Source organism: Simochromis diagramma, unplaced genomic scaffold (assembly GCF_900408965.1).
Source record: "Simochromis diagramma unplaced genomic scaffold, fSimDia1.1 OVJJ01000308.1, whole genome shotgun sequence".
Taxonomy (NCBI): Eukaryota; Metazoa; Chordata; class Actinopteri; order Cichliformes; family Cichlidae; genus Simochromis; species Simochromis diagramma.
The window spans coordinates 2,992,337-3,019,412 of NW_024386785.1; the positions used below are offsets into that span (position 1 = coordinate 2,992,337).

At 43.6% G+C, this 27,076-nt stretch overlaps 3 protein-coding genes across 5 annotated transcripts in view; 2 read left to right on the forward strand and 1 right to left on the reverse strand.

The window, feature by feature from the left end:
- Positions 1-25,189, forward strand: LOC120728130 (protein NDRG3-like). 3 transcript variants are annotated; one of them, XM_040022893.1, is made up of 17 exons: positions 1-160; positions 7,408-7,479; positions 7,687-7,719; positions 11,692-11,797; positions 11,964-12,084; positions 14,812-14,874; positions 14,967-15,027; positions 15,130-15,216; positions 16,065-16,121; positions 16,229-16,332; positions 17,355-17,420; positions 17,505-17,556; positions 17,639-17,686; positions 18,739-18,774; positions 18,971-19,022; positions 21,103-21,141; positions 22,482-25,189. In XM_040022893.1, the coding sequence occupies exons 2-17, from the start codon at positions 7,420-7,422 to the stop codon at positions 22,640-22,642; spliced, it is 1,146 nt and encodes a 381-aa protein (XP_039878827.1). In that variant the 5' UTR covers positions 1-160; positions 7,408-7,419; the 3' UTR covers positions 22,643-25,189. The 3 variants fall into 3 exon arrangements, with proteins under 3 accessions (XP_039878827.1, XP_039878828.1, XP_039878829.1); XM_040022894.1 differs by lacking the exon at positions 21,103-21,141 and having other exon boundaries at positions 2-160; XM_040022895.1 differs by lacking the exons at positions 21,103-21,141; positions 22,482-25,189 and adding an exon at positions 20,858-20,886 and having other exon boundaries at positions 3-160.
- Positions 1-27,076, forward strand: part of LOC120728121 (neural cell adhesion molecule L1.1-like) — a 589,469-nt gene that overhangs the window by 44,439 nt on the left and 517,954 nt on the right. The window lies entirely within an intron of this gene.
- Positions 25,055-27,076, reverse strand: part of LOC120728134 (replication factor C subunit 2-like) — an 8,317-nt gene continuing 6,295 nt past the window's right edge. Inside the window, exon 6 of the mRNA XM_040022899.1 lies at positions 25,055-25,482. Coding sequence (XP_039878833.1) covers positions 25,372-25,482 — 111 coding nt within the window. The 3' untranslated portion in view covers positions 25,055-25,371. The remainder of the gene's footprint in view (positions 25,483-27,076) is intronic.

A 27,076-nucleotide genomic window follows, 5' to 3' on the forward strand; every position in this document is an offset into this window, starting at 1 on the left:
CCGCCCCGGACTGTCCGCGTGCTGCTGGTTGCGAGCTCAGTCAGTGAGAGAGGATCCTCGCGACCACGTCGATCTTAACGGCTGTCTTTGACGTTGAAACGGTCACAGGCGGCTGGATTAAACCGGTAACCTGAGCAGATTCCGGCGGTAACAATACACGGTGAGTAGCGTCTGGTCCGACTCGGCTCGGCACGAACTAATGACTGCTCTTCAGGATAATTAACCAGTTAACGGGTAAATGAGCGGGATAGTTTCAGTGTTAACTGTTACTAGTTAGTGGTGGAGGTTATTAGCTCGGAGAACTAGCTTACATGGCGGCGGTGTGTTTGGTAACAGGTGTGTGTCGGTAACGTAGCAACGGTCGGTCTGCGGCTTAGCATCCGCGCTCATTAACGTTAAACGTTAAAGATCCTCCACAGTATAACTCCTGCCACTGTGTGTGTGTGTGTGTGTGTGTGGGCGTGTGGGCGGACAGCCTCGGTACATCCCGTTCAGCCCAGCCTCGCATCTATTGTTGTTACACGTTAATTAGTCGGATGGATGTCGGCAGGTGCGTAGCTGTTTGAGGCGTTTACAAGAACGTCGTGATGAGGCTTGTTTATAGAGCTGGGATTAAATAAATCCGCTCATGATGTCAGTCTCCTCTCTTTTACTAGTGCCGCACGTCCTGATCATTTACCTTTGATTTTATCAGCTCGTTTTCAGCCCCTTCTGATATAAAGCTGCAGTTCATTCCATTTGTTTATAGTCTGGGCATAATCAATTTTATTGATTTCTTTATTGAGGTTCCTGGCTTAAATGGGGCTGTTCCATATACAGTTAAGGCAGAGGGTCTGTGTTATCTGACATAACAAATGTCTGTGCGGGTTCCTGAGATTTATGCCCATTAAAAATGTGTTTCAACAGCATTTTCATAAACCCTGCAAGAATCACCGATAAATATTAATGTGTAGGATGAGACCATGTATGAATCTGTAGATGAAGAGCTACAGAAACGCACACAAAGGCACTAAAAGAGCAAATATATGATGACTTTAAGGACTCCTGTGTTAGGCTCACAGCACAGCTTTCTTATCAGTTTCACAGTCTAATAATAGTAATAATATAATAATAAGATCACCATATATCTCCTGGGTCATCGGGAATTGGAATTGGTCTTTTAGAACCTATTTAGTTGGTCAGTCCTTAAAAAGCAGGTGGACAAGCAGAAGCCCACAGACTGGGAGGCAGGGATGAATCTCCAGAAGCTGATATAAGCATCTACAGTCACTATATCACAGAAACATGTAAAAAATAATAATAAGAGAAATAAAAACTGAAGCTGCGAATAAATCCATCCATCCATCCATTCGCTTCCGCTTATCCTTTTCAGGGTTGCGGGGGGGCACTGGAGCCTATCCCAGCTGTCATAGGGCGAAAGGCGGGGTACACCCTGGACAGGTCGCCAGTCTGTCGCAGGGCTAAATCCAAGTACTAACCAAGCCCAGCCCTGCTTAGCTTCCGAGATCAGACGAGGTCGGGCGTGCTCAGGGTGGTATGGCCGTAAGCGAATAAATGAAACACAAATTTTTTTGCCCCTGTGCCACAAAACCTTTGGCCATTGCTGTTCATTTGTTCCTCCTGGAAGTATTATAAAAATAAAAATGAGGATCTTCTTTATTTATGGAGTATTTTTTCCAGGGATTGGAGGAGCTTCACAGGAACCAAAAAGAAACAGATGAAGTTGAGAAACTGCAGCGTATATGACAGTCTATGTTAAAGAAATAACAGTATTTATAATAGTAACGTGTTGAATTATGGGAATTATGAGCTTGTGACTAATCAGCAGTCCTGAATAACAGGAGGGGGGTAAACTGAGCTTTTTGATGTGTGGTGCGAACCAGGAAGAACCAGCGGTGCAAACAGTACATGAGGAAGAGGAGGGTTGTTAACGGCCCTCAGCAGGAGAGCTGGATCAGGACCAGAGGCACCAGGACCGCTCAGACTCTGTGCGATTACAAGCAAAAGAACAAGGAGAAGGGCCAACTGATCATTTTGGTCCTTAAAATGTTCCTTTTGGTCGACCCGTCATCTGTACGTGACGACCTTTTGCAGGTGTTCCTGCAGGTGTGTTTGTATGTGTGCTCCTCTGTCAGTGAGATCAGGTTTGTGGAGTATCCCACTTGTATGTTTACACATGTAGTCACTATATCTCTGTTTTATAAACCGAGCAGCCCTCGTTGCTGCCTGGAGCACACGTAAACATGGACATGGTGTCATGTAAACAGTCGTTCTGTTAGCAGACGTGTCCTCAGGCTGAGTGATCCACTCATGAATCCACCAAACACAAATCCACTCACAAACAGTACCTGCCTGGTTTGTTTGGGCCTTTAATGAAAAAAGACACATGAAGCAAAGAGTGGAGTGACTAAATCAAACGTGGTTCATAGCCACACATTGGTTAGGAAACCTTGGCGGTCATTTTTGTTGTCACCATCTTGTGGCCATGATGAGAAACGGGTCAATCTGGGAGGCTCGAAAAGCTCATTTCTATTACAGGATGTACTGCTGGTACCTTGAGCTTTAATGTAGGAGCGGCAATGCTCAGCCTCGCTCTCATGCTGCAGGCATCGCTGCTAGAAACTGAGAGGATAGCAAAGTTTAGCATAAACTTATTTAACCTGTTCTTTGTTTCTGTGTTAAACAAACCTGTGGTAGACAGGAGCAGCTCGAAAAGTCACTTCTTCATATTTCAGTTGATCACACGGTTTATTAAAGGACTCTTAATGGCTTTTTCCCCACTGAGCTTTTAATCACAGTGACGAGTGGTGCTGCTGTCGCTTTGAGTCCTTTTCTTTCACTCCACCTGGGCTCGCCGCCTCGGTCGTGGCTCCGCCTCGTTGCCACTTGCTGTGAGAGAAGAGGCACCAGCTCACCATAAACTACCACAGCACCATCTGTGCTGCTGTTTTAGTCACAGGTGTGCTGCGAAACACATTTTAAAGTCTGCACTCCATTTTTAGACACATGAATGAAACCGTCACCACAGACACCTTCACTTGTGTTTACCGCACCACTAATAACAGCCTGTGTTTCAGTCGCCTCACACGCTGCCTTAATACAACACTGAGATACCATCAGGAAAGAAAAACTGTTGGTTAGTCAGGGTTGTACCAGTCTGTTTGCTGATTGGAAACAGCATCAGTGGCAGGAACAGACCAATGGCTGGCCAGTCAGCTTTATTGGGCCTGGACCATCAGGTCATCGGTTTTGTTGCAGACTGTGGATGCAGCAAAGAGCCTGGGGTGGACACAAACCCAGATTCTCACTCCCAGCTCATCACATAGTGGCTTTTATATGCGAGGCCCATCATTCTCAGCCAGATGAGCTGCTGTGATGAGCCACATTTGAAATAAATCATGTTGAAATCAGATGGATTTTTACACTAATTTTGAATTTGAATTTTGCACTGAATTCAAGCTCTTGTTGGACTTTGATATAACTTTGATATAATAGGTAATGTCTATGTTTTTCCTCAGAATGGTAGATAAAATAAAAACTGCAGCATGTCTGAGTTGAGGTGTAGTTTTTGGATTCGCCCCGTGTCTCATATCAGGTTGCTGCAAATGTTCAAAAGGAGCCTCAACTACTGCATAGAAACAGTTATCCTCCCTGGTCTCTGATCCCCGGTCCTGAGAAGACATTTTCTTTTAGAAGACGCATAAATCTGTTTCACCTCAGTGCCGCATAATAAGAGTAAAATCTAATTGTAAAAAAGATCAGTTTAATTTCTGTACCGTTCATGTTTGGGTTTGGGATTGAGCTCGTTTTGTTTTCAGTTTGAGCTCCATCTGACTCGCACGCCGATTGTGTGTTTGGGTTGGAGCCAAAGTGCCCACAGGAAGCTCAACATCCATCCAAACCACTCTGCTGAAACACTGTTACCCAAGCTGTCTGCCCACACACCACACACACACACACACACACACACACACACACACACACACACACACACACACACACACACACACACACAGGAGGATGGCTTACTTCCAGCCAGAGATCACTGTTTCCATTAGAGTCACACAGTTGGATTACACAGGGTGAAATGTCCCACAGGTAGACTGTGGCAGAGGCACAGAGACTGGGTTCATCCATCCACGGATGGATGGATGGATAGAATGTCGGTCTAATGGAAATCAAATTAATTCACACCATGACATTTTCTGGTATTAGTGAAAGTTGATTCCGTTCATCTGGATGTGTGATTTTGGGTGGGAGGGGTGTTTCGTCACTTGTCTGGGTGACCTCTGCACTCTGAGCCGACTGCAGGTTTCCCCAACAAACGGTGCAGTTGTGTGGTTACTGGAACTAGCATTATTTACTAGCAATGTAGGATTGTTAATATGCAATCCTACATTGCTAAGATGGTGAAAGATGTACTCTTAAGGCCTCCTCATTTCAGAGATGTTTCTTTTTCCTTTTCACGTAAGCGGCATCCTTGATTCTCTGTTTAAACCAACGTTCCTCTGTGTTGGTTTAACACCTGCACGCTGGCTTGCAGGTGTTAAATTGACTGCCGAGTCCCAGCCTGATGATTTCTGTGTTCTGCTCTCCTCTAATTTGGTTGTTTGGTTTACCCAATATGTGATTTGCGGTAGAGCAGGGCGATATGGCCAAAAATATTTATCACGATATATATTTGAAAATTTGCGACAACGATATAACTGACGATATAATTTATGCGAGACAAGATACAACTCCACAAGTTTACTAGCGCAAAAAAACCCATCCATTTATTTTCATTTAAACAAGCAGCTGTTTTTTATGTGCATTAAAGTTATATAAAAATGTAACAGTGCAAATGTAAATTCCTTGCTGAAAAGCAAGGCATTTCCAGTAGAAATGGGCTGGCATATCCTGAGTTCACCATGTATAGTATCCACTAAAGTTAAAAAGAGGTGCTTTGCTACATTAAGTGCAGTGTGCCAAATAAAAAAGTCAAATATGTATTTTTCGGACCATAAGATGCACGGGATTATAAAACACATTAAGCAAAACAAAGCAGTCAGATAAATCAAACTTTACTCAACTCATTCTTCTTGCTTCCTCCACTTCTGTACCATTGATTCATTAATGCTGTATTCTATCACAGCTGCTCTATTCCCATGTTGTTGCAGTATATTAATGACTAACCTGGTATTGTCGATGGATTATCTCAGTTGTTCTCCTGACTGAAGTTTGGTCCGTTTACAGCATATTATATAGCAGCTAGTCCAACTTCAGTAACCCTACGAACGTCACTGCTGTTTAGTTTTCTGTCTTCATTTATGTTGGAAGTCAGAGAGAGGAGCAGAGCTGTACGTTTGAATTTGTTTCAGAAATCTGTCAGTCAGAACATGCTATATCATGCTTAGGTAACTAGCGAAACTAGCAAGCTATCTTCCGCTAACTTCCTGCTAGCTTCTAACTCTGTTAAATGTAATAAATTCTGTTTTCATGGATGCCTGGATGCTAAACTTCATAGTTACACCTGGCAAAGCAGCAACGCTGATCGTTTTATTAAAGATGAAAGAATTTAGACAGTTTTTAACTCTCAGTGATGCTGCAGTGATCATTTGACTTTGGGACCTGAAGCGGACGGCGTTTGGGACCCCGATTACTCCCAGATTTACGAGCGCCTTAGTCCGACAAATACAGCAATAACGACGGCCGCTTGCATGTTCTACAAAAAAAAGTGCTTTGTTGTGTATCTGACGGACAAACACCAAACCAGTTCCACATCACTGAAGTTGCAGCATTTTTACAAACAATTCTGGTTCATCTGTTTCACTCAACGATCCGCTTTCCCTCATTCTCCGTCGCCGCCATGCTTTTCGGCCACGTGCGTATGAAGACAAAGGCACTGCACATGCGAGTTTTACCCATATTCTATCGCGATATTTTATTTTCTTATCGTTGGCTAACATTGTACCGGTATTACTGTGAATGGTATAATATGGCCCAGCCCTAATTTGCAGTGTTGATTTTGGCACATAACCGTGTACGCTATATTAGTTTGTATGAGCTCACGGCCCATTGTTGGTCAGTGGACAACTGTACTGCTGTTGGCTGGGACTGAGGAGCTCACTTAGATGGGTGAGGAAGTGTTTCTTCCACTGATCGAGCTCTAACTCCACTCTAATGCATCATGGTATTAGGTATTTCATTTATAATATTGTTTTTAAAATAGTCATGAAAATGTTATTTTTAATTCCACTGAAATTAACCAAGTTAATTTGAAAATAAATTAGATAATTGTGTCATGAATAAGACATCAAAAAAGAAGAAAACAATATTCTCACAACTGTTTTATTACATGATGAAACATATCTGTTCCACACTTACACACGTCATGGAAACACATTCACAAAAAATGAAATTGTCTGTATTAAAGGAAACCTTCAGGAAGAAAACTGTCATCGTTAAATACTTGTGACAGTCACACCTGTGAGATCTTCACAGCTGCTGGATGATAAACTTTAATGCCAGCACTCATTTATAAAATCCATTGAATTAAAACTTTGAAATTCTTTAAATTCTTTGTGAGTCTGTTCTAACATTTTATGTGCTCATTTAGCTCACATGTACCAACTGAAACCAAATTCAGCTCTTAGCAAATCTTTATCTTAAAAACATGCGTGTCCGAAGTTTCTTAGTGGAGTTGTAGCTGTAGTGCTGCAGTCCACGCAGGGCAAACTAAAGAGACGGGCGCAGCCAACAGAAAGTGCAGCAAAAATGAAAGTTGATGTTGAAGAGAATTTCCAAGCTAGTTGAGAAACTGAGTACTTCTCCAGTCAGTGTAAAGAGAAGCTGCCAACAAAGAACAAAGGGGTCAAGGCTTTGGCACAGCGGGCTGTTTCTTTGAGTCTACTTTCAAAGCTGGATATGAAAGTTTCACGTTTTTGTGCTGGTAAAGTTGGCCTGAAGGGTTACAGGTAAACTACAGAGCTGCCATGTTCAGGCCTGAGGGGCTTTAAGACACATGCATGGATAAAATTGGATTAAACATTAGCATCTTGATGTGCCACGTACGCCCAGCAGCTTCAGGTCTGAGGCTGTGTGGTTTCCTTCCTGCAGCACAGGAATCAGAAGGCTTACTTTTGGTGAACTCGTTTTAAAGGCTAATAAACTGTAGTAAAATGAGTCAAGTTTTACTTCCTACACAGTTTGTTCTTAATGTTTGTTTGTTTTAAAAGTTAAATTGTTGTGGATGTGAAACAGTGTCAGCTGTTTTTTATTTACTTACTTTTGCTTCCTCTTATGCTTCTGACCACCCCCCCAAAAACAAACAGGAACGTTGTTTTTATTTATATATGTATTTATTAGAAGTCTAGACAACTGCAAGTAAAACAAACTGTTCCTCTTCCTGTTTGTGTGCTTTAACAGGTGGATTGTCCTATGATGGAGGAGCTTCATGATGTCCAGCTCACTGAGATCAAACCACTGCTGACAGGACAGGTGAGGGGGCGGGGCTTACAGGGTGCCCTCAGACCTGGATTCCAGGAGTTGGATGAAGTAAACTGTGAACTTTTATTAAGCTACTTCTGAGGAAAATGATTTTCTGTCGAATGAATTATAAAATACAGAGGTACAGTCGTCTTTGTGTTCAGTTCCTGGAAACTGCGATTGACATAAAAAGTGACAATTTTGTCTCTGTCTCTTCAGAATGGGAGGAATCTCCAGGATTTCGATTGTCAGGTGAGTGACTGACACTTCATCAGCAGAAATTCTGTTCATATTGTATTCATGGACAACATTTAACTGTTTCTGAGATGTAACACGGCCACCAACCGTGAGATTTTTTAGTAATGACCCCAGCAGGGTCTTCTTTAAAATTCTTAGAGTGAACAGTACAAGTTTATTTGATAACCTGTAGCTGAGAATGAAAGTGACTCTGTGTGAGAGAAGTGGATAAAACCTCAGAGATACTTCATCCTTGTGTAATTACAGGCCCATCAAACAGTGTTTGCTGTTTGATGGCTGCTGTGTGTTGTTGAGCAAAATCGATTTAGGAGGAAACAAGTCCACACTGATCAGTCACGTTCAATATTAGCTATTATTAGAAGCGGCGCTGATGGAGGCACATGTTTTATTGAACTGTTGTTCACCTTTACATGCGTGGAAGCAGAGGGGGTGGAAGCATTTACAGAGCAGCCTGTTTTTGTATCAGCACCCAGCTGTGGTATGTGTTTGGGCTATTTCAGCACTCTAACTGTCCAGAACTGGAGGTTTTCTTCATTTTGGAGTGTTTATTTCCCCCTCACTTTGATCTAGTTCTTGTGTTTTAATCTGAAGGTTTGACTGTGAGAGGGGCTGTTCAGTTTTTGGACTTTCTCAGCTGATTTAGCTGTGGCCCTCTGGTCCAACCTCAGTGTGAGTTTAGGGTCTTCTAAACCTGCTTGGACCGATCCTGAGATGACATGCATGATGTCAGCTGATGTGATAATACACTATGCATTCTTCCTGCCTTGTAATAAAAACAAAGGCTGGTCCAAAAAAAGACAAACAAGCAGAGTTTAACTGTATGGATGGAAAGTGTCCCAGTCTGTCATATTTGAGGAGAACTGTGAGGCTGAAGTCAGCAGGACTGCACATGGATCGATCCTCTGGACCCGTCATATTAACGTCACAGCAGGTCAGTCTGCATCAGCGACGGGGTAAATGTAGAGCAGTGAGCTGCTGCTCGGACTGTTTGTTCCCCAGCTGTGTTCGTGTCAGGGAAATCGACATTTTCCTCACAATTTAAAACAAAAAATAAAAACGCCAATAATACAGTAGATGACATTCAGTGTATTTCATATCACCCACTGGTTACAGACTGGGTATTTTTGCTGTAGATCAGAATTAGTCAAGTGGGCACAGTGCTAAGTTATTAGCTAATTCTAGCTAGCTCGGATATCAGCCTGCACCCATAAACTGGACAGCTGCGTCACACAGATACCTGCTAGATAGTGCTCCACAACATCTGGAGAAAAAAATCCTAGAACTTCCCAAATCAGCACAACAGCACGGTCCACAGGTCCAGACTCAGGTGTCTGTGTGTTCTGTTAGAGGACTGAAGATTAATCAGGACAGTAAATTCTCAGCAGGCTTTTAAATTAGTCAGTTTCAAGAGCAGGAGATGAAGTTTAATTAAAAAGTTCCACAAACGTCTCAGGTGGTTCACTCAGAGTGTGCAGCTGTGAGTCTGCTTCTTTTCTAGTGATCTGAGCTTTTCTTAAAAACACAGCCGGGTGGATAAATCCACTGATTTCTGGGTAATGGTGTTAAATCCACCTGTTGAGCTGGCAGCTGCACCTGCAGTACGCCTGTGTCGTCTGTGTGGTTTGTATGAGTGGAGGGAGCTCTCATCAAACCTCCTGCAGGTAGAAATAAAGTACCCGAAGCTGAAGGAGACTGCAGATAGAGAGAGGGCAGGTTCGACTGTTTAGACTTTAAGACCTTCCACTTCTCGGCCAATGACCACATGGATTATGTCTCTTGATCCAATCATACCACCCCCGCTTCCCGTCTCTGTGTTCACTCAGCAGAAGGCTGAAGGACGTCAGCACGGCTGACCTCCATCTTTCTGAAACCTTTTCTCTTCCTCCTGTCCTCTGTCAGGATGTCTGACTCTCTGGATCTGCACCAGATCTTCTGTTCTTTAGAAGTTGGGGTGGTGAGTCAGCTGCTCATTAGCTCCTCTGGAGTCATGCTTCACCAGCTGATACCTTACAGCTGCTGAGCCAGTTTGCTTCGTAGCCTGCTCTCTGCTTTTAGCTGCCTCGAGTTAGCTGGAGAGGAGTTGGCTGCTTTTCCATGCTGTGATATTAATCCGTTAAAATGTTACTTACAACACGTCCGTCTATGTACAGCGCTATCGTGTCTGAGGACTGTTCTTCATGACTGTGGCTGCGTGTTTGGGCTCACTGTCACTGCTCTGATGGTACTGCATGAGTAACAGCATTGAGACCACTAATTCTGATTGCAGGGAATTCACTTCCTGCCTCACACGGTTCAGAGGTCGCCGAAGTGGACCTCAGAACCGTGTGAGGTCCACTTGAATAAAGCGTGCTGTCAAAGCAGAGACTCAGCCGTTGCATTGGAAAACTGTGAAAACTAATTTTTGAGTTCAGTTCAGTATAGAGGCTTCTTAATGTGTTTTCTTATTCTTTTAAGATACACTGTTTCCCCAAAGTCAGGAACAGCTGTAACAGAACACTTTAGCTAAAGCACTTTGTTTTCAACATGCTTGGAGCTTCACTCTGCTGCCTGCAGACTTTCATCCTACAAACTTCTGTTAGAGGAAGTATCACAGTTTGACTCACCAATCCAGAGAAAAGCTCTCACACTTTCATACAAAGGTGAATCCCTCCACTTGTTTTCCACATCAGAGGTCCTGAGCCCGTCTGACCGCACTCCTGAATAAATGTCTGCATGAAGCGAGTCCTCAGATTCACATCATCAGCCTAATTTATTTCCAGTCCTCACGTTGACGCACGTGTCTTGTTGCTGTGCTCACTTGTAGAAATGAGACTCATCAAAGAAACTGACTTTTCAAGCATCCTCGTGTTTACGTGCACTGAACCTCACACACGGGCTTGTACTCAGCCTGGTTTCACACAGGAAGTTTCAGAAGAGTCGTCCTGGGATCTTTTCCACAGTTTTCCTCTCTCACATGAAGCACGCAGCAGGAAACGACCTGCTTTAGACACGATTCTGAATTGATACTGATAGTACCTTAAATCATTTGTACAGAAGTCCACGTACTATGGACTTGCCAGTGATCACGATTATTTAACGAGGTTACTCAAAGACTGGAAAAAATTGAGAGTACATCAAAATAGAAATCTGTGTTTTAATTAAGTGGATTTGCTTGAACTTTAATTACAGTTGAACTGGAAAAGCTAAATAAGTAAATCTGTGTGTACTGAAGCAGTTATTCCACAGCCTGGAGGGGGGAGAGTTTGGACTTTTCTGGAAAAAGTAAAAGAAAAATGTGCTGAAACAAACTTCTGTTCTTGTTCTAATATTAATTTGAACCCAAAATTGTAACTGAAATTAAAAATTGATCATTTTGTTCATGCAGACTTTTTAAAATGGAACTGAAGACCTGGTGTTACAGAGCCGCTGAGGTTAATGCAGTGCAGGTGTGAAAATGGCGTAGTCACGTGTCACATGATGTTGTTTATTAGCACGTTTATAGTATATTTACTTAGTGATGTGCTCTTCTGTGTGTCCGCTGACTCTGTGCTTTGAGTAAAAGCATACGAATGCTCTCGCTGTGCCGCAGATCCAAACATGTAAAACTGTGTGTGCATGTGAGTAAGTATGAACTTCAGATCCATTAATGGGATCTGTCAGGTGTTTCCATGAGTCAGTAATGAGATTACAGCACCCATGAATCCATTCACGGGTCTGTGCGCCTGCCTGTGTTTCCATCTGTTACCAGATGAATGTGGATGATTTCCTACACAGCCTGTGACAGGCTGAGAGTCGCCACGCGTTCGTGTGGCGTGGTTCCTGATCACATGAACATGAATGATCTGTTCAGAGCTGCTGACACTTGTTTACTGTTTTAAAATGACTCCAGATATTAGAGCCCCCCCCCCCCCCCTTCCGTGCTGCAGTGCATGTTTGTTGTCGGTGCTGACAGGGCGGGGTTTGTGTGTTGTTCGCGATGCTGCTCAGGAGCACGATGTGGAGACGGCCCACGGCGTGCTGCACGTCACCATGAGGGGGGCCGCTAAAGGCAACCGGCCCACGATCCTCACCTACCACGACATCGGACTCAACCGTGAGTAAAACACGGACTCAAGGTTCAAGGTTCTTTATTTGTCACGGTTAATGAAGCAACGAATTATGTGACAACAAAAACACAACACATTGTTTTCTTTGTGTGTGTGTGTGTGTGTGTGTGTGTGTGTGTGTGTGTGTGTGTGTGTGTGTGTGTGTGTGTGTAGATAAGTCATGTTTCAACAGCCTCTTTAACTTTGAAGACATGCAGGAAGTGACGCAGCACTTCTCAGTTTTGCATGTTGATGCTCCGGGACAGCAGGAGAACGCTCCCATATTCCCTACAGGGTAACACACACACACACACACACACACACACACACACACACACACACACACACACACACACACACACACACTCATTCTGAAACACTCAGCATGCTCTGTTGGGTATTAACACACACACAGGTGCCGTTTTCCATGGTGTAACACTCACCAGTGTTTTCTTGTGGCTGATCTGTTCTTAACACAAAACTGTCCCCATTGAACAGCTGCTGTTGTGAGGCTGTGTTTTTAAATCAAGAAAACTACCTCGGAGGATTGTGAGGACTCTGTTTAGTGTCAGAGCTGACGTTAGTCATTGACTTGATTTTTACTTTGAAATCAGAAAATGCATCAGATTTGTTTGAATCCAGAATATCAGAGATACTTTCCTTAAGTTGAAGTTTTATGTCGTTACTGTGCAATAAAACCTTCTGGAGTTCAAATCTTAGTCTAAACCTCAAAGACTTTATGCAAAAATAGATTCTGCAAACTCAGAAGAAAATGACTATATTTAATAAAAACAGTTATAATGTTGCAACAACATACTTCAGGAATGCTTGCTGCTTTTTTTAAAAACCTGTATTTAACCTGAAGTGTCCTGATATTTGCAGCATTTTGACTTGTTAGCAGAAACAGGAGCTGTCAGAGAAACCTGCACCAGCTTAGGAAGAACACTCTTCCTTTACACACAGTTACAGTGGTCGGTTACATTAGTAAGTGTCACATTAACACTGGACCCTAAATCTATGCAGAGCTATTGTGTAGAATATGCTTCTTCACAATCTTCTAATTTTCCACTCAGATTTGTAAATAATAAAGCAGAGAGACAGACGGTGTCAGACGGTGATTGTTCCCACCTTCAGCTGTGCAGTAGCAGCTTCTGCTGGTGTGTGGAAACACAGCTCGGACAATCCACCCACAGCAGCTGTACACTGTGACAGCAGAAGCAGTTTGTTGTTATGAATACGATTACATCTGATAAGAATGATTTTCACAGCACTGGATATTATGATCGCTGCACTGCTTTAACTGTCCACTGGTTGCAGTTAAAGCAGGTTTGGATGGGGCAGGATGCTGAGCCACGTTCCTGATGCATCCATCAGTGTGTGCATGATGGGGAAAAGCTGTAGAACAAAGTGCTGCAGGACTGACTGTGTGGAAGGGTTAATGTGGCCTGTGATGAATGCCAGTTCTTTATTTCAGCAAGAACTTTGTTTTCTCTTGTTTTCAAGCAATAAAAATTACTTTATATTATGTAGTGGGTTTACATTACACAAAGAAAATGTTAAAAATAATTTAGAATAATTCATCCAAACCGGTATAGTAGTAGTGACAACAAATAATGACCTACAAAGTAAACAGCAGCTGACTAAATCTAACAAAGAAACTCTGGAGATGATTTTCTAACAGCGCTTAAAATGTTGGTTAGTGATGTGTCGGTCGCGAACGAAACTGCTCTTAGAGCCAGATCTTCAAAGTGAACGACGCGAGCCGGCTCCTTATTGGGAGCCGTGGTTTGTTTTTTTTCCTTTCTCTCACCCTCTATCTCTCTCACCCTCTCTCTCTCTCGCACTATTTCCCGCTTCACTCCGCACATGAGCCTTGTGCTTTGCGCTGGGCAGAGGGGGGAGGGGTTAGTTACACTCAGTAGCACATTAACAGAGCGGGAGGGAGAGAGAGCAGGGACAACAAGGTCACATTAGAAAGGTATAGTAATCATCCACAACTATTTTCAGCTGTGGATGATAAAGGATTCAGAAAGTTTATTCATGCAGGTCCATATGACAGAGAATGTGCATCTTCTTTTTGTTTTCATATTTTAATTTATATTTAATTGTGTTGTGGTTTGCAGTGTTTTGTGTTGTTTCACTTTAAATTTGTTCAAAAGGAAAAAGCTGAAAATTTAAATAGTCAAAAGTTAAAATGTAAATAGTTGGTTTTTGTATTATATGATTTATTCCCTCCACATTTTATGTGGAGGGAATAAATAAAACTATATTTACGGTGGCCCCTACAGACAAAACACGTAAAAACTCCAAAACACGTACAAAACACAACAGAAGTGCTCCAGGATGCTAGGGGGCAGTGTTGAGCTTTTGTTACCTCGTGGCTACACAAGCCAAGAAGTACCAACGACCAGATTTGTTGTGTGGTAGTAACAGGTAAATGAACTTTTTTTTAAATTATTTGAATAAATATGAGTGCTTGTGTATAAATACACAAACAATACACACATGCTTTCAATTGTGTAATTTAAGTGATCTAGGTAGCTCTGTTTTGAAGTTCAGTTAATTCTAGAAATGTGTTTTGGAGTTTTGTTTATATATAAACATATATAAATAAAACCACATGGTTTTTGTTTTTACATTAGTAATTCCTTTTGTACATAATTTTATATTGTTGCTGATAATAAATAAATTAAAGCAACAAAACAACCTGAAGACAACCTTCCATCTTTTGGAAGTAAAATGACACACAGACCGCCTACGATGGTCTCTGTCTTGACAAAATAATAACCCACTCAACTATTCTCCAGGCGTCAGTTATTTATAGAAGTCAGTGGCAGTGCTGTCTTCTTTACAAGCTTCTCCCCGAGGTTCCCCGTCTCTCAAAAGTTCTGTTCTACACAAATGAAGACTATCTGACACTGACACACTATCTGACACACATCTGTGTGTCAGATGTGAGTTACTCCGTCCCCGAGTGGGTGTGATGTCCTCTGAAGTGATGTAAACATGACTGTGTGTGTAGGTACCAGTATCCCAGCATGGATGAGCTGGCTGAGATGCTGCCATCTGTCATGACCCAGCTTCAGTAAGTCTGCTGTCTTCTGTTCAGTCAAGTGCATGATGGGTAATTTTCAGACAGACAGCATACCCTAATGTATATCTGTGTGACATCATCAGCATAAAGAGCGTGATTGGTATCGGCGTTGGAGCTGGAGCATACGTCCTCACCAAACTGGCAGTAAGTAGCAAACAGGAGGGACAGGAGGGTCGCTGGTTTTCAGTCTTGATGAAGATGATGATGAAGATTATGTAACTGATGACGGTTGTTGTCGTGTTTCAGCTGAATGAGCCCAGTTTGGTGGAGGGTTTAGTTCTGATTAACGTTGACCCGTGTGCCAAGGGTTGGATCGACTGGGCTGCCTCCAAGGTAACACACACACACACACACACACACACACACACACACACACACACACACACACACACACAAACTCTGGATACCGACTCCAGCTGTCCTTAAACATCTGCAGGTGGAGAAATGTGGAGTCAGGATAAAATGAATGCGTATGATTTGTTTTTTTTAAGTTTGCATCTTTTGAAAAAGAAGAAAGTAAACAAAGAGGAAGTTTGTTAATTTTATTGAACTAAAAGTCAACTTCAGATACTTTCTTATCGGTAATGGTTTGAAAGAAATGTTCTCACCACCACTTTTCCATGTGCATGCATGTAAAGCCAAAAAGAAGAGAGTGCAGTACTAAGACCCACACAGAAAAAAGTGAGAGGATGCAAAGCATGAAATCGAGAAGCTGCAGTGGAAGTGGCTTGCAGAGTGGCTTGCAGAGCCAGCAGCAACTGAAAGCAGGCTGAAGCAGCTAAAGTGGCACGTGCCATATAATATTTACCAAGAGGATGCACAGAAAACTGTCACCATGCTCAGTTTTGAGAAAATTATTATTAAGGTGTTTTTTTTTTTTTTGCCACAAAAAGTCTGTGTGATGTTTGAGCGGTAATTATTCGATGGATGCACAGTGAGAGGTTCAGCTGTGCTCAGGCAGCATCCTCGTCTAAACCGCAGAGAGCAGGTCGAGTGAGTGAGAATACGGAGCAGAAAGACACATCTGCAGGCGAGCTCTGAACGAGCTCAGGTCTGTCTGCAAGCTCCAGAGTTCAACTGTCCTTACAGTTAGTCACTGCGTGTGAACAGAGACAGCATCATTTAAACTGTCAGCCGAACACCAAGAATCAGTTTGTCTGTTGGTCTTTTGTCTCCTGCAGCTGAGCGGCTGGACAAGCAACCTGGTGGACATCATCATGGGGCATCACTTCAGCACTGTGAGGACAGCAGGCACTGCAGGCTCGTTCTGTATGACTCTAAGCTGTGGTTAACCACCACTGAAACGTGTGTGTGTGTGTGTGTGTGTGTGTGTGTGTGTGTGTAGGACGAGTTAACAGAGAACAAGGAAATAATCCAGACGTATCGACTCCACATCTCTCAGGATATACCACAGGACAACCTGGCCATGTTCTACAACAGCTACAGCAGGTAGGACACTGAACACTGTGGATGTGATGAATAAATGCAAATAGAAGTAGAAACAGTATTGATATGAATGCCGCTGAACTGTGTTGATGGACAGATATGATGGAAGTGGGAGAGGAATATTTTGTCTTCCTTCACAGCTTAATACTTAAGGAGCCTAAAGAAGATCTAATACAGCACCATCAGACAAGCTTCTACATCAGCTACGTGCGTTACTTACAGCTACTGTTGGATTATCATTTGAAAAAACAGTACAAACAGCCAGACTTCATTATGTAATCATATTTTACCTGTTCAGCTGATTTCCTTCCACTAATCAAGCTGCTGGTGTTTGTATACACGCTACTTTGTCTATGCTGGAAGTGGGAGAAGAAATGAACTCTCTGTTTACCACATTAATCCTCGCCTCAAATCGTCCTCCACAGCTGTCGGTTTATGTGGTGGAAACCTGGATGTTTCCTGCTTCAGAGCTCGATCTGAAGCTAAAGTGATGCTTCATTTTTCAGAAGCACCCTGACCCAAACACTGAGGTTGTTTGGATTAATTGCATCTTTCAGGGCAACAAAATGCTCCGTAATTATCTGAGAAACAGTGTTTAACAGAGAGCAGGCTGCAGAGCGCACACTGACAGCTTTGCTTTCAAGCCCCTGTAATCATCATCAGTGACAGCGGACGGGAGCTGGAAATAAGAGCTGTGCTGATCTTTAGGAAGAAGACACGTGTTTTGACAGCTCAGGTGGCAGAACAGACATCCTCACATCACAGGTGTGAGCAAATCATTATTCACATCAAGTTTCAGTGCAGAGTGCTAACAGGCTGAAGGACCCTTCAGAAAGCTTCAGATTTTCATTGGTTTTATCGTTGCTTCGATCTGATCCGAGCTCCTTTCAAAGAAAGAAAATCCCAGACTCACTGATGCTGCAGCTCACTGTGTCCACTTCACTGCCTTACTGTGTGTGTGTGTGTGTGTGTGTGTGTGTGTGTGTGTGTGTGTGTGTGTGTGTGTGTGTGTGTGTGTGTGTTAGTCGCGCCGAGCTGCAGATGGAGCGTCCTGTCTCTGGCCTGAATGAGAACACAGCCACCACCGTCAGGTATGTCTTCGTCTTCTTTCACCTCGTTCAACATGTCTGAGGGTCATGTGACTCGTTCCGTTATTCGGCGTGCTCGTTTCTCAGGTGTCCCACTCTGCTGGTCGTCGGGGACTCGTCGCCTGCCGTTGATGTCGTGGTGAGTGGCTGCCCTGTTTCCATGACAACAGCCAGTAAATGATGTCACATTCTAGTGAACACTGTGTCTGTGCGCTCTGCAGGTGGAGTGTAACTCCAGAATGAATCCCACCAAGACCACATTGCTCAAGGTACCGTCTCTACTCATCATTTTATTTATGAAACCTGATGATGTCACCTGGGGTGGGGGGGCTAGTTAGTTTGATTAGCTGCAGTCGTAAACTATGTGGATGCAACACATGTATCAGCGTACACATACCAAGTAAGGGACCCATAAAAACACCCGAATCTCACTCACTGCAGCTGAAACACAAACATCTTGGATGGTCTGAACTGCACAGCTAACCATATCAGTACTGCTATGTTAGGCTGCACAGTATTTATGTTTCTAATAGAGTCTCATATATCATAATAAATACCCTGCACCCTTTAAAACTCCCACCCTCCACAGATCTGGGTTTTTAAGTTTTGTCCTTCAGCTGTAAAAGGCTGATGGGGTAAAGTCGTCACCCCGCTGGGTGGGCGGGTGACAAGGTTTGACTTTCTGAGTTTAGAATTTAACTTTTAATTGTTTGTTTTTGTTTCTATGAATTTATCGTGAAAGTGGGATTTTCATGGGGGTTAACTTTCTTCCCATCATACTCCACCACCACTGATGAGTGATTATTGAAATGTGATCTGAATATCCAAAAATTAATCTGCTTAATAAATATTTCTCAGACTTGCTCAGACTGTGTAAAAGAGTCTCGGTATGTCTTACAAACCTAGACTTTAATGTGCTTGTTAGTTTTGGTCATCGTAGCGTTTAAAGCAGGGGTCTCGTACTCCAGTCCTCGAGAGCCGCTGTCCTGAAACTTTTCCATGTGTCCCTGTTGCAACACACCTGACTACAATTAGTATGTCATTAGCAAGACTCTAGAACTTGACTGCATGCTGAGGAGGCAATTCAGTCATTTGATTCATGTTACAGCAGCTCATGAGTGAATGAATGTTAGGGGTTGCCACCTCAGCATGCAGTCAAGTTCTATACTCTTGCTAATGAGCTACTAATTGTATTCAGGTGTGCGCAACAGGGACACATGGAAAGGTTTCAGGACAGCGGCCCTCGAGGACTGGAGTTTGAGACCCCTGCTTTAAAGGGTCGCTGTTTTATCCCCATGATGTTTTTTTGTGTCTCCACTAGATGGCAGACTGTGGAGGACTTCCTCAGGTGGTTCAGGTGAGCCTCAGCAACTCCCTGCTTGTTCCTTCTCCTCCACCATGTTGTAATAATAAGAAAATAATCCTGTTGTAATAAAGATTAGGACCAGGATTTGTCCTTCATATTTGAAGTTTTGAAACTTAATACAACTTTAATGTTTGTAGTTGTTAGTAATTGTGTCAAATTGAGGAAATTTGTGTTTTGTTTTCACCAGCCTGGAAAACTAGCCGAGGCCTTCAAGTACTTTGTGCAGGGGATGGGTTACAGTGAGTACCATTTCATGACTCCCCTTAATACTAAATGAAAAGCGTCTAACAGTTTGTTAAGTATGATCTCAGCTTTGGTTTATGGTTTGCACATTACCCGAGAGTCGTGCACTGTATTCAGTGTAAAAACATATGAATTCTACGAGCAGCTGGCCAGTGGTTCCTGCACTTGCTGGCTGTCGCCGGGTGAAACTGGTCACAATGACGGTGCTGTACCAAAAATCTCTTTGTGATCACTTTGGTCACATGGCCACAGTCGCCTGTAGTTTACATGGAAGACGCCGACGCGTCTGTAAAGCAGTTCAGACACGCAGTTCAGGAAAAAGTGTGACATCACCAGTAATGCAGAATGCTTGCTTTTAAAGTGAAGGTACACATTGAAACATATTAGCTGTTTTGCTGGGGCACAACTTTTACTTTGAAAGTGAGCCGTTTCCAGTTTGTGTTTTTCACTTTCATTACTACTTAGAGAGCAGTGAGCGAGTGTTTGAAGACAAACTACGGGCGACCTCAGCAGTCTGCTGGCAGCCGTAGCAGCACCACATTCCTCTTCACCATCAATTTGACTGCAAAATAAAATCAGTCTTTTTCCAATGAAAGGAGTCGCCCCCTGCTGGCCATCACAATAGTGATGTGTCGGTCGCGAACGAAACGGCTCTTAGAGCTGGATCTTTGAAGTGAACGACGCGAGCCGTAGGGTTTTTTTTTTTTTCTTCTCTCACCCTCTCTCTCTCTCTCTCGCACTATTTCCCGCTTCACTCCGCACATGGGCCTTGTGCTTTGCGCTGGGCAGAGGGGGGAGGGGCGGTAGTTACACTCAGTAGCACAGGAACAGAGCGGGAGGGAGAGAGAGCCAGGGACAACAAGGTCACATTAGAAAGGTATAGTAATCATCCACAACTATTTTCAGGTGCAGATGATAAAGGATTCAGAAAGTTTATTCATGCAGGTCCATATGACAGAGAATGTGCATCTTCTTTTTGTTTTCATATTTTAATTTATATTTAATTGTGTTGTGGTTTGCAGCGTTTTGTGTTGTTTCACTTTAAGTTTGTTTAAAAGGAAAAAGCTGAAAATGTAAATAGTTGGTTTTTGTATCATGTGATTTATTTATTACAATTTATGTGGAGGGAATAAATAAAACTATATTTACGGTGGCCCCTACAGACAAAACACGTAAAAACTCCAAAACACGTACAAAACACAACAAAGTGCTCCAGGATGCTAGGGGGCAGTGTTGAGCTTTTGTTACCTCGTGGCTACACAAGCCAAGAAGTACCAACGACCAGATTTGTTGTGTGGTAGTAACAGGTAAATGAACTTTTTTTTAAAATTATTTGAATAAATATGAGTGCTTGTGTATAAATACACAAACAATACACATATGCTTTCAATTGTGTAATTTAAGTGATCTAGGTAGCTCCGTTTTGAAGTTCAGTTAATGCTACAAATGTGTTTTGGAGTTTTGTTTATATATAAACATATATAAATAAAACCATGTTGTTGTTTTTTTTACGTTAGTAATTCCTTTTGTACATAATTTTATATTATTGTTAATAATAAATTAATTAAAGCAACAAAACAACCTGAAGAGCCGGTTAGGAGTCGAAAGAGCCGGCTCTCTAAAAAGAGCCGGAATTCCCATCACTATCCTGTACGAATGAGTAAATATGTTAAACAGCTAGCATGTCTGATGGCAGCACGTTTACAGGTCTTGGCTAGCTGCACACGCCCACAGTGGTTGTGCGTTACATTTGTAGACATTTCCTCCTGCAGGACTAACGCAGCATGTGGTGCCCTCACACTCGTGTCTTTGTCTGTTTGTCCGTCTGTAGCTCAGCTTCACTAGATTTTCTGTGTAAGTAACAGTTTGCACAGCATGTCCTGCCTTAGGATTTGTTGTAAACACACACACCTGATACGTGTGTGTGTGTGTGTGCGTGTGTGTGTGTGTGTGTGTGTGTGTGTGTGTGTGTGTGTGTGTGTGTGTGTGTGTGATATTAAACTACAGCATGTTGGTTTCTCACCCTGCCCTCCTTCCTCTCTGTTCCTGTTTCTCTCTGTTGTTCTTTTCCTCCAGTCCCTCATGTTGCTTTACACCACGTCAGCAGCCAATCAGGTATCAGGATTCCAACCAGAATCTGAACCCCTCTCGTCCTCTCCATCGTCCTCCCCCTCATATGTGTGTGCATGCTGTCGATCGGCTGATCACGCTGACGTTTTTCTTCCTTTGCAGTGAGCGACCAGCAGGGTGCGCTGCATGCCAGCACATCTCTCTGTTCACACTGTCGGCTCTCGGGCTCGACTCTGAGCTGCTGCTCGTGTCTGAAAGGCTGAAAACACTGTGACATGAGAAAGCTATGAGGCCGAGAACACACCTGTCCCACCGCAGGAATCCAACACTTCCTGTGAACTCTTCTGCTTTGTTTCCACTGCTGTACAAACCTCAGCACTTCAGAAACATGCTGCACAAAAGGAAGTACCTCTGAAAGTGTCACTTTTAACACAGTTTAATCATAACACCGGGACACTCAGAGAAGAGACAGAGCAGGACAATCATGACTCAGTCAGATGGATCTGTGTTCGCTTAAGTTGAAGTGAGTTTTCTCACATGAACGGAGGGCTGGAGAGTTGGTCAGGATGTGTTGCAGGTGATAGTCTGCACCTGAACCATTCGCAGGGCTTGTGTTTAGATGAGGGAGCGTGCAGAGGGAGCCCACACACTGGACCATTAGCTGCGATATTCACGAGCACAGCCGAACATCTGAGTTTGTACTGAGGACCTGCGAGCTTAAAGATCCAGGATTTGCATTTACACAAGCACAGGGTATCAATTCTGCTCATTTCCATATCCATATTTTATTCTCGTTAAAGTAGCTTTACAAGGTTCGCAGTTCAAAACTCTGTTTATTCCTCCATCTTTACTTTTCCTGTTTGAGGTATTCTAGTTTATTTAAGCTATTGGTTAACACATTGGTTAACAGGTTGCGTTTTGTGCTGAAAGGTGAGCGTTTCCCAGTGTTTGGAATATTGATCTTGTATATTGAAGTTGGTAATAAACATGGACCCAGACAGAGGTGGATCCACAGCAACATTATTCTTTGGTCGTCAGTGATTTGTTGCTTTTATTTTGACAACAAAGTACCACAACCTTCGAGTCGTGTCCTCCTGAAAAGTAGTCATCCGTCCGGACAATGAGAGCAGTGGGGTGAAAGCAGAACACGTGGACTTCCTGTTGTGCAGAAGGCCTGAATGTCACAGCGGCTTCTCTTCGTCTGTGTGTAAAGTGAGCGTCACGCATGAAGGACAAAGCTTCAGTGTGAACAGACTGTCATCAGATTTGAATCCAGCGGCTCGGCTCACCGCGGACGATTCAAATCAGCCTCCGCTCATACATTCGCTGGCTCCGCCCTCTGTTACTCTGTCACTAACGCGTTCTCATCTGTGTCGCCCCCTCAGTGCCCACGGCGGGGATGACCCGGCTGGTTCGCTCCAGGACTCACTCGGCCTCCAGCGTGGGCTCCACAGACGGCGTCCGGAGCCGCAGCACCACCAACGAGGGCGCCAACTGCGCCGAGCCTGACAACACTGCAGTACACACCGTTGAAATGACTGCATAGGACTGTTCCCGTTTCCTCTGTGTACCTGCAGTTCTCTCGTCCAATCAGATCCTTCCTTTCTTTTAGTTGTAAATGTTTTTCCTGAAAATAGAAAGCCCTCAAAAGCTTCACTTCCAGGTGTCTGTTCCCTAAATTTGTTCCCTGTGAGTTTAGGGTTTGTTGAATGATGTCATAAACATTTCGGTGTTAGCTGCCGCCATGTTGGCTCCTTTTTCCTGCGCTCTGTAGGCGTTACTGCACACAGGTCAGTCGGTTTGTATGTATACACAGCTGTTGTGTTCCTTCACTGCTCCTTTCTCACTCCTGATTTCTTCTTTTAGTTATTACTCTTATATAATCAATATTTTGTTTATCTTTGCTGGTGGTGTTGGTTGATATGAAGCTCGTTTCTTAAATGAACCCTTCTTTGGTGCCCATTACAAAGTGGATGTGCTTCCGACCCAGATGTATTTTTGTAATCGCACTGACAGAAGATCTGTGACGCGAGTTTGACCTGGTTTAACGACAAAAAACGGCATCGCGAGCTGCGGTTCCCTAAATGGTTCCCTCGGTGTTTGTGAGCGTGCACCATGAAGCCGGGTCCTCGTACAGCTCAATAAACACATTAAAACATGAAGGTCAGTGGGACTGAACTTTGAGCTGGTTTCGTCCGATGCTGTTTTGCTGATGTTTAAACGGGATTTTCTTTATTCATTTTCTGTGGCCGTGCAATTTGTTTTTCCTGAGCTTTAAGTGTAAAAACAACTTAAAGAGATTTTTTTCCAGATAATTTAGCGAAACCTCCTGAAGTCTGCCTGTTACCTCCACAGTCTCCTCTCTTTCCCGTCTCTGAAGCTCTGTTCATTCGGCCCGTCCACAGCATGCTCCTTGTAGAGTGTTGGCATGCAAACTGTGCCGTGGTGTCAGTGTAGTGAGTAATGAGATGTTGTTCAGCTGTAAACCTGCTGCTCTCCATCTGAAACAAACCAAACCTCAGATGAGGATTCTCTAGGCTGAAGCTGGCAGCAGGGGGCGCTGCTGCGTTTATTGTAAAAGGTTCAAAAGAAATGATTTCACTGGGTGAAAAACCAGAGACCCCATCCTGATAAAACCACAGCCAGGACACTCTACGCTATCTGAACACTTGATTTTATTTTCCAGGTAATCTCTCCTAGAATTTACCAAAAAGTTGCCATTCCCAAGACAGCCCGACGTGATGCGGGACGAGTTACCAGGAAATGGAGGTGGTCGTAGTTGCTGCAGAAATCTTGGAGTATTTCTGGAAATGGAGCATTTCTTGGATTCTGGTTATTTGTAGGAATTGTTTTTTGGGGAAAAAATGTTAATGAAAGCCTTCACCACAAGGTGGCGGTGTTTTACCAGAAAGCTGTGATGACTGTGAAAGAAACGCTACTCTACAGATGTTAATGCTGAGTCACAGCTCCATCTAGTGGATCAAAGTGGTATTACGTGATAGTACAGCTCAGCCTTGTTTCAGCATTGGCTGAGATCTCTGCAGTACGTAGATGTTGTAGACGTGAGATGGGAGCTGCTGTCAGTTTTCTCACTGCATAATAAAAGTGTCACACTTGGCAGAAGGCGTTTCTACTGGAAACAAACAGCTGATGTGTAAAAGAAACAGAATGAACCAGGGTTTTTTTCACCCACTGAGAAGCTGCTTTTCTCCTACAGTTGACAGCAGGCTGTTTGGCTTTCTTGGAAATGTCCTGCAGCTTTCAAGGAACATTTTCTTGGAATGTGATGGAAAATACAGCCGAGGCCAAAGGGTGACCTTGGTCGTGGTAGTAGTGTTGCTGCCCCCTGCTGGATGATTCAGCAGGAAACGAACGCCAGTGTTTGTCAGCAGCTTTTCATGTCGACTCTTATGAAACATTCAGGTTTGGCGGGGACAGCAGGGTCGACCCATAAACTGTTCACTTCCTTTCTTCTCTATATTCTGACTGTGGTTCTGTCCTTGTTGTATTTATTACACTCATTTGTGTATTATTACTTTGGAAATTTCTACTGAAGCTTTGGTAGCGGTTCTGTTACAGAGAAGTTTGTTTCACTGGATGTTCCACGATGTAAACACAGTTTGTAATGAAATAAAACTCGTTATCCAGAGACACGGTCGAGGCCGAGCGTCTCAGCTTTTCTTTAGTGGCTAAAAATACTCACATTCAGATTCTACTGGAAATAAATCAGCTGTTCAACGAAGCTGAGTGGCACGTCCATAGTGGGACGTGGTCCAGAATAGTCCCACAGCGAGAGAGATTCTGATTCAAGTAGGGGTCTTTTGTGGGCTTTCTATGTCCTCTGTGGTTCAATTACATTTTATTTAACAGCACCAAATCACAACAACAGTCACCTCAAGGTGCTTTATATTGTAAGGTAGACCCTACAGGTTCAAATAAGTATCAGTGATATCTCATGTTTACCTTCACAACAGTCTCACCTTTATTTTCCTCACAGATCTCAAAGCATACAGAACACTTCTGCTGGTCAGCAACAAATATTTTTAACAGCTTTTGAGGTTTGAATTTAAAACTTTTTTCACAGCTAAAAAAACCCAGAAAGCAGCAGAAGACAAACCCTGACCGATGAACATTTAATCCAATGATGCAGCTTTAAGTTTCTTTACATTATTTTGCAGGAATGGGTGATGTGCTGTTACAGTCTTGACTCTGTCAGCAGTGAACAAGTCTGATACCGAGCGGGCAGCTTCGACGCGCTCGGCGGGTCGCTGGGGTTTAGCTGGCAGCGGCGGGCGCCGTCTTGCTGCAGAGCCGTGCGAGCAGACCAGCCATCTGCAGCAGGGAGTTCACGCCTTCAGCTATCCGCATGTGGGTGTAGCCGATCTCCTGCAACAGAGAAACAATGAGATGGGACGAATCTGCGTGTAGAGTCGTTGTTAAAGGAACAGCTGAAACTTTTAGGAAGCGCGAAACTGCACGCCTGCTCGACTCAGACGGTCAGAAATGAGACAGTTTAAATGAAGTTACCATTGAGTATAGTAACGGAAGAATCAGTCACAATACTCAGATTACCAACAGTTTTTACTTCAGTCACACATCTGACCTGGTAAAGTTGGTTTGTATTTTAATAACTTCAGATGTTTCCCACAAAAAATATAAAAGCAACTCAAAGTAGCCTGAAAATACACCAACAGTATCCCAGTGAAATTAAAATGTACAAGGATCCGTGAGCTCTGAAGCCAAGACTTGCTTCAAGAAATTATTTAGAATAAAAAGTAAACAGGGATTTCTACAAAGCAGATTTCAACACTTGAGCTCCTCCAGCTCAGACTGAGCAGCAGCTTGAAGCTTAAAGCTGCTGCAGTGCTCGACTTCATGCTCCGGCAGACCGAAACGACGCCATAAAGTGCTCACGGGTTTCTGCCTAGAGACGAGCTGATGAGTGGGACTGATGGATGCAGACGGTCGGTCATGGTGAAGCCGTTTCACTCCTCGATCTGTTCCCGTCCTCACCTCAGAACAGGACAACATAAATAAATCATGGAAGCTGGAATGAGTTTCTGGGGAAGGAGGTGGCTGTGGAGAGGAAAGTCTGGATATCTCAGCTCTGACATTTGCCCTCAGGAACACGATCCAGGTAAAAATCAGTGTTTGGGTGCCTGAGCTCAGAAAGTTCAGGAAAATTCCCACTACGAAAACCTAAAACATCCAGATCTGTAACAGCAGCGGGGAGGGCGTCTGTCAGCCTGTCCTGTGGTGCTACCAGAGCAGTCCATCAATGATGTTCAGCACTTTGTTTAAGCTTTCCTTTAATCAGTAGCCATCAGTAGAACTGCTCCTCAGTTATTATTCATATTTCCTGAGCGCTCAGATGTACGCAAGTGGCCACCGTCCGCCCAAGGCAGCAACCCAGCAGACAGCAGCATCGTCCTTCCTGTTTCTCTGCGTGACAGGAAGCTGAAAAGGAAAGCAGATGACAGCTGCTCGAACCAGCACAGTTGACAGTAATTTAAATTTAGAAAACAAACGCAGTACGTGAGCCCAGTGAGAGTAAACAGACGTTCAACTGCTCTACCGGAGCACTGAGTAATCACATCCTGCATGGGCGTGGCTTAGCAGCCGCTGACTTATGCCTGGGTGCCGCTCACAGTCACAGTCTGACAAAGATTTGCATATTACAAGTCAGCCTTGCAAAGAGAAGCAGCTCTGAGTCCCGTCCCCGTCCCCTAGTTAACAGAAAACCTCCAGAGTGTGTGAACAGCGCTGACAGTCCCCCGCAGGTGACTCCTCCATCCATCCAGTCAGCAGGGGATTTCCCCGTCAGGTGACTCAGGAGGGAAATTCAGTCACATCTGGTGCTCTAACAGGGATCTTTGTACAGCAGCGTGAGACTTTACTTCCTGTTCTGTTGCGGAAGAAACCTTTGGTTGAAAGTCGGTTTCAGTTCATTGCCTACAGTGCTTAAAAATAAGAAATAAGC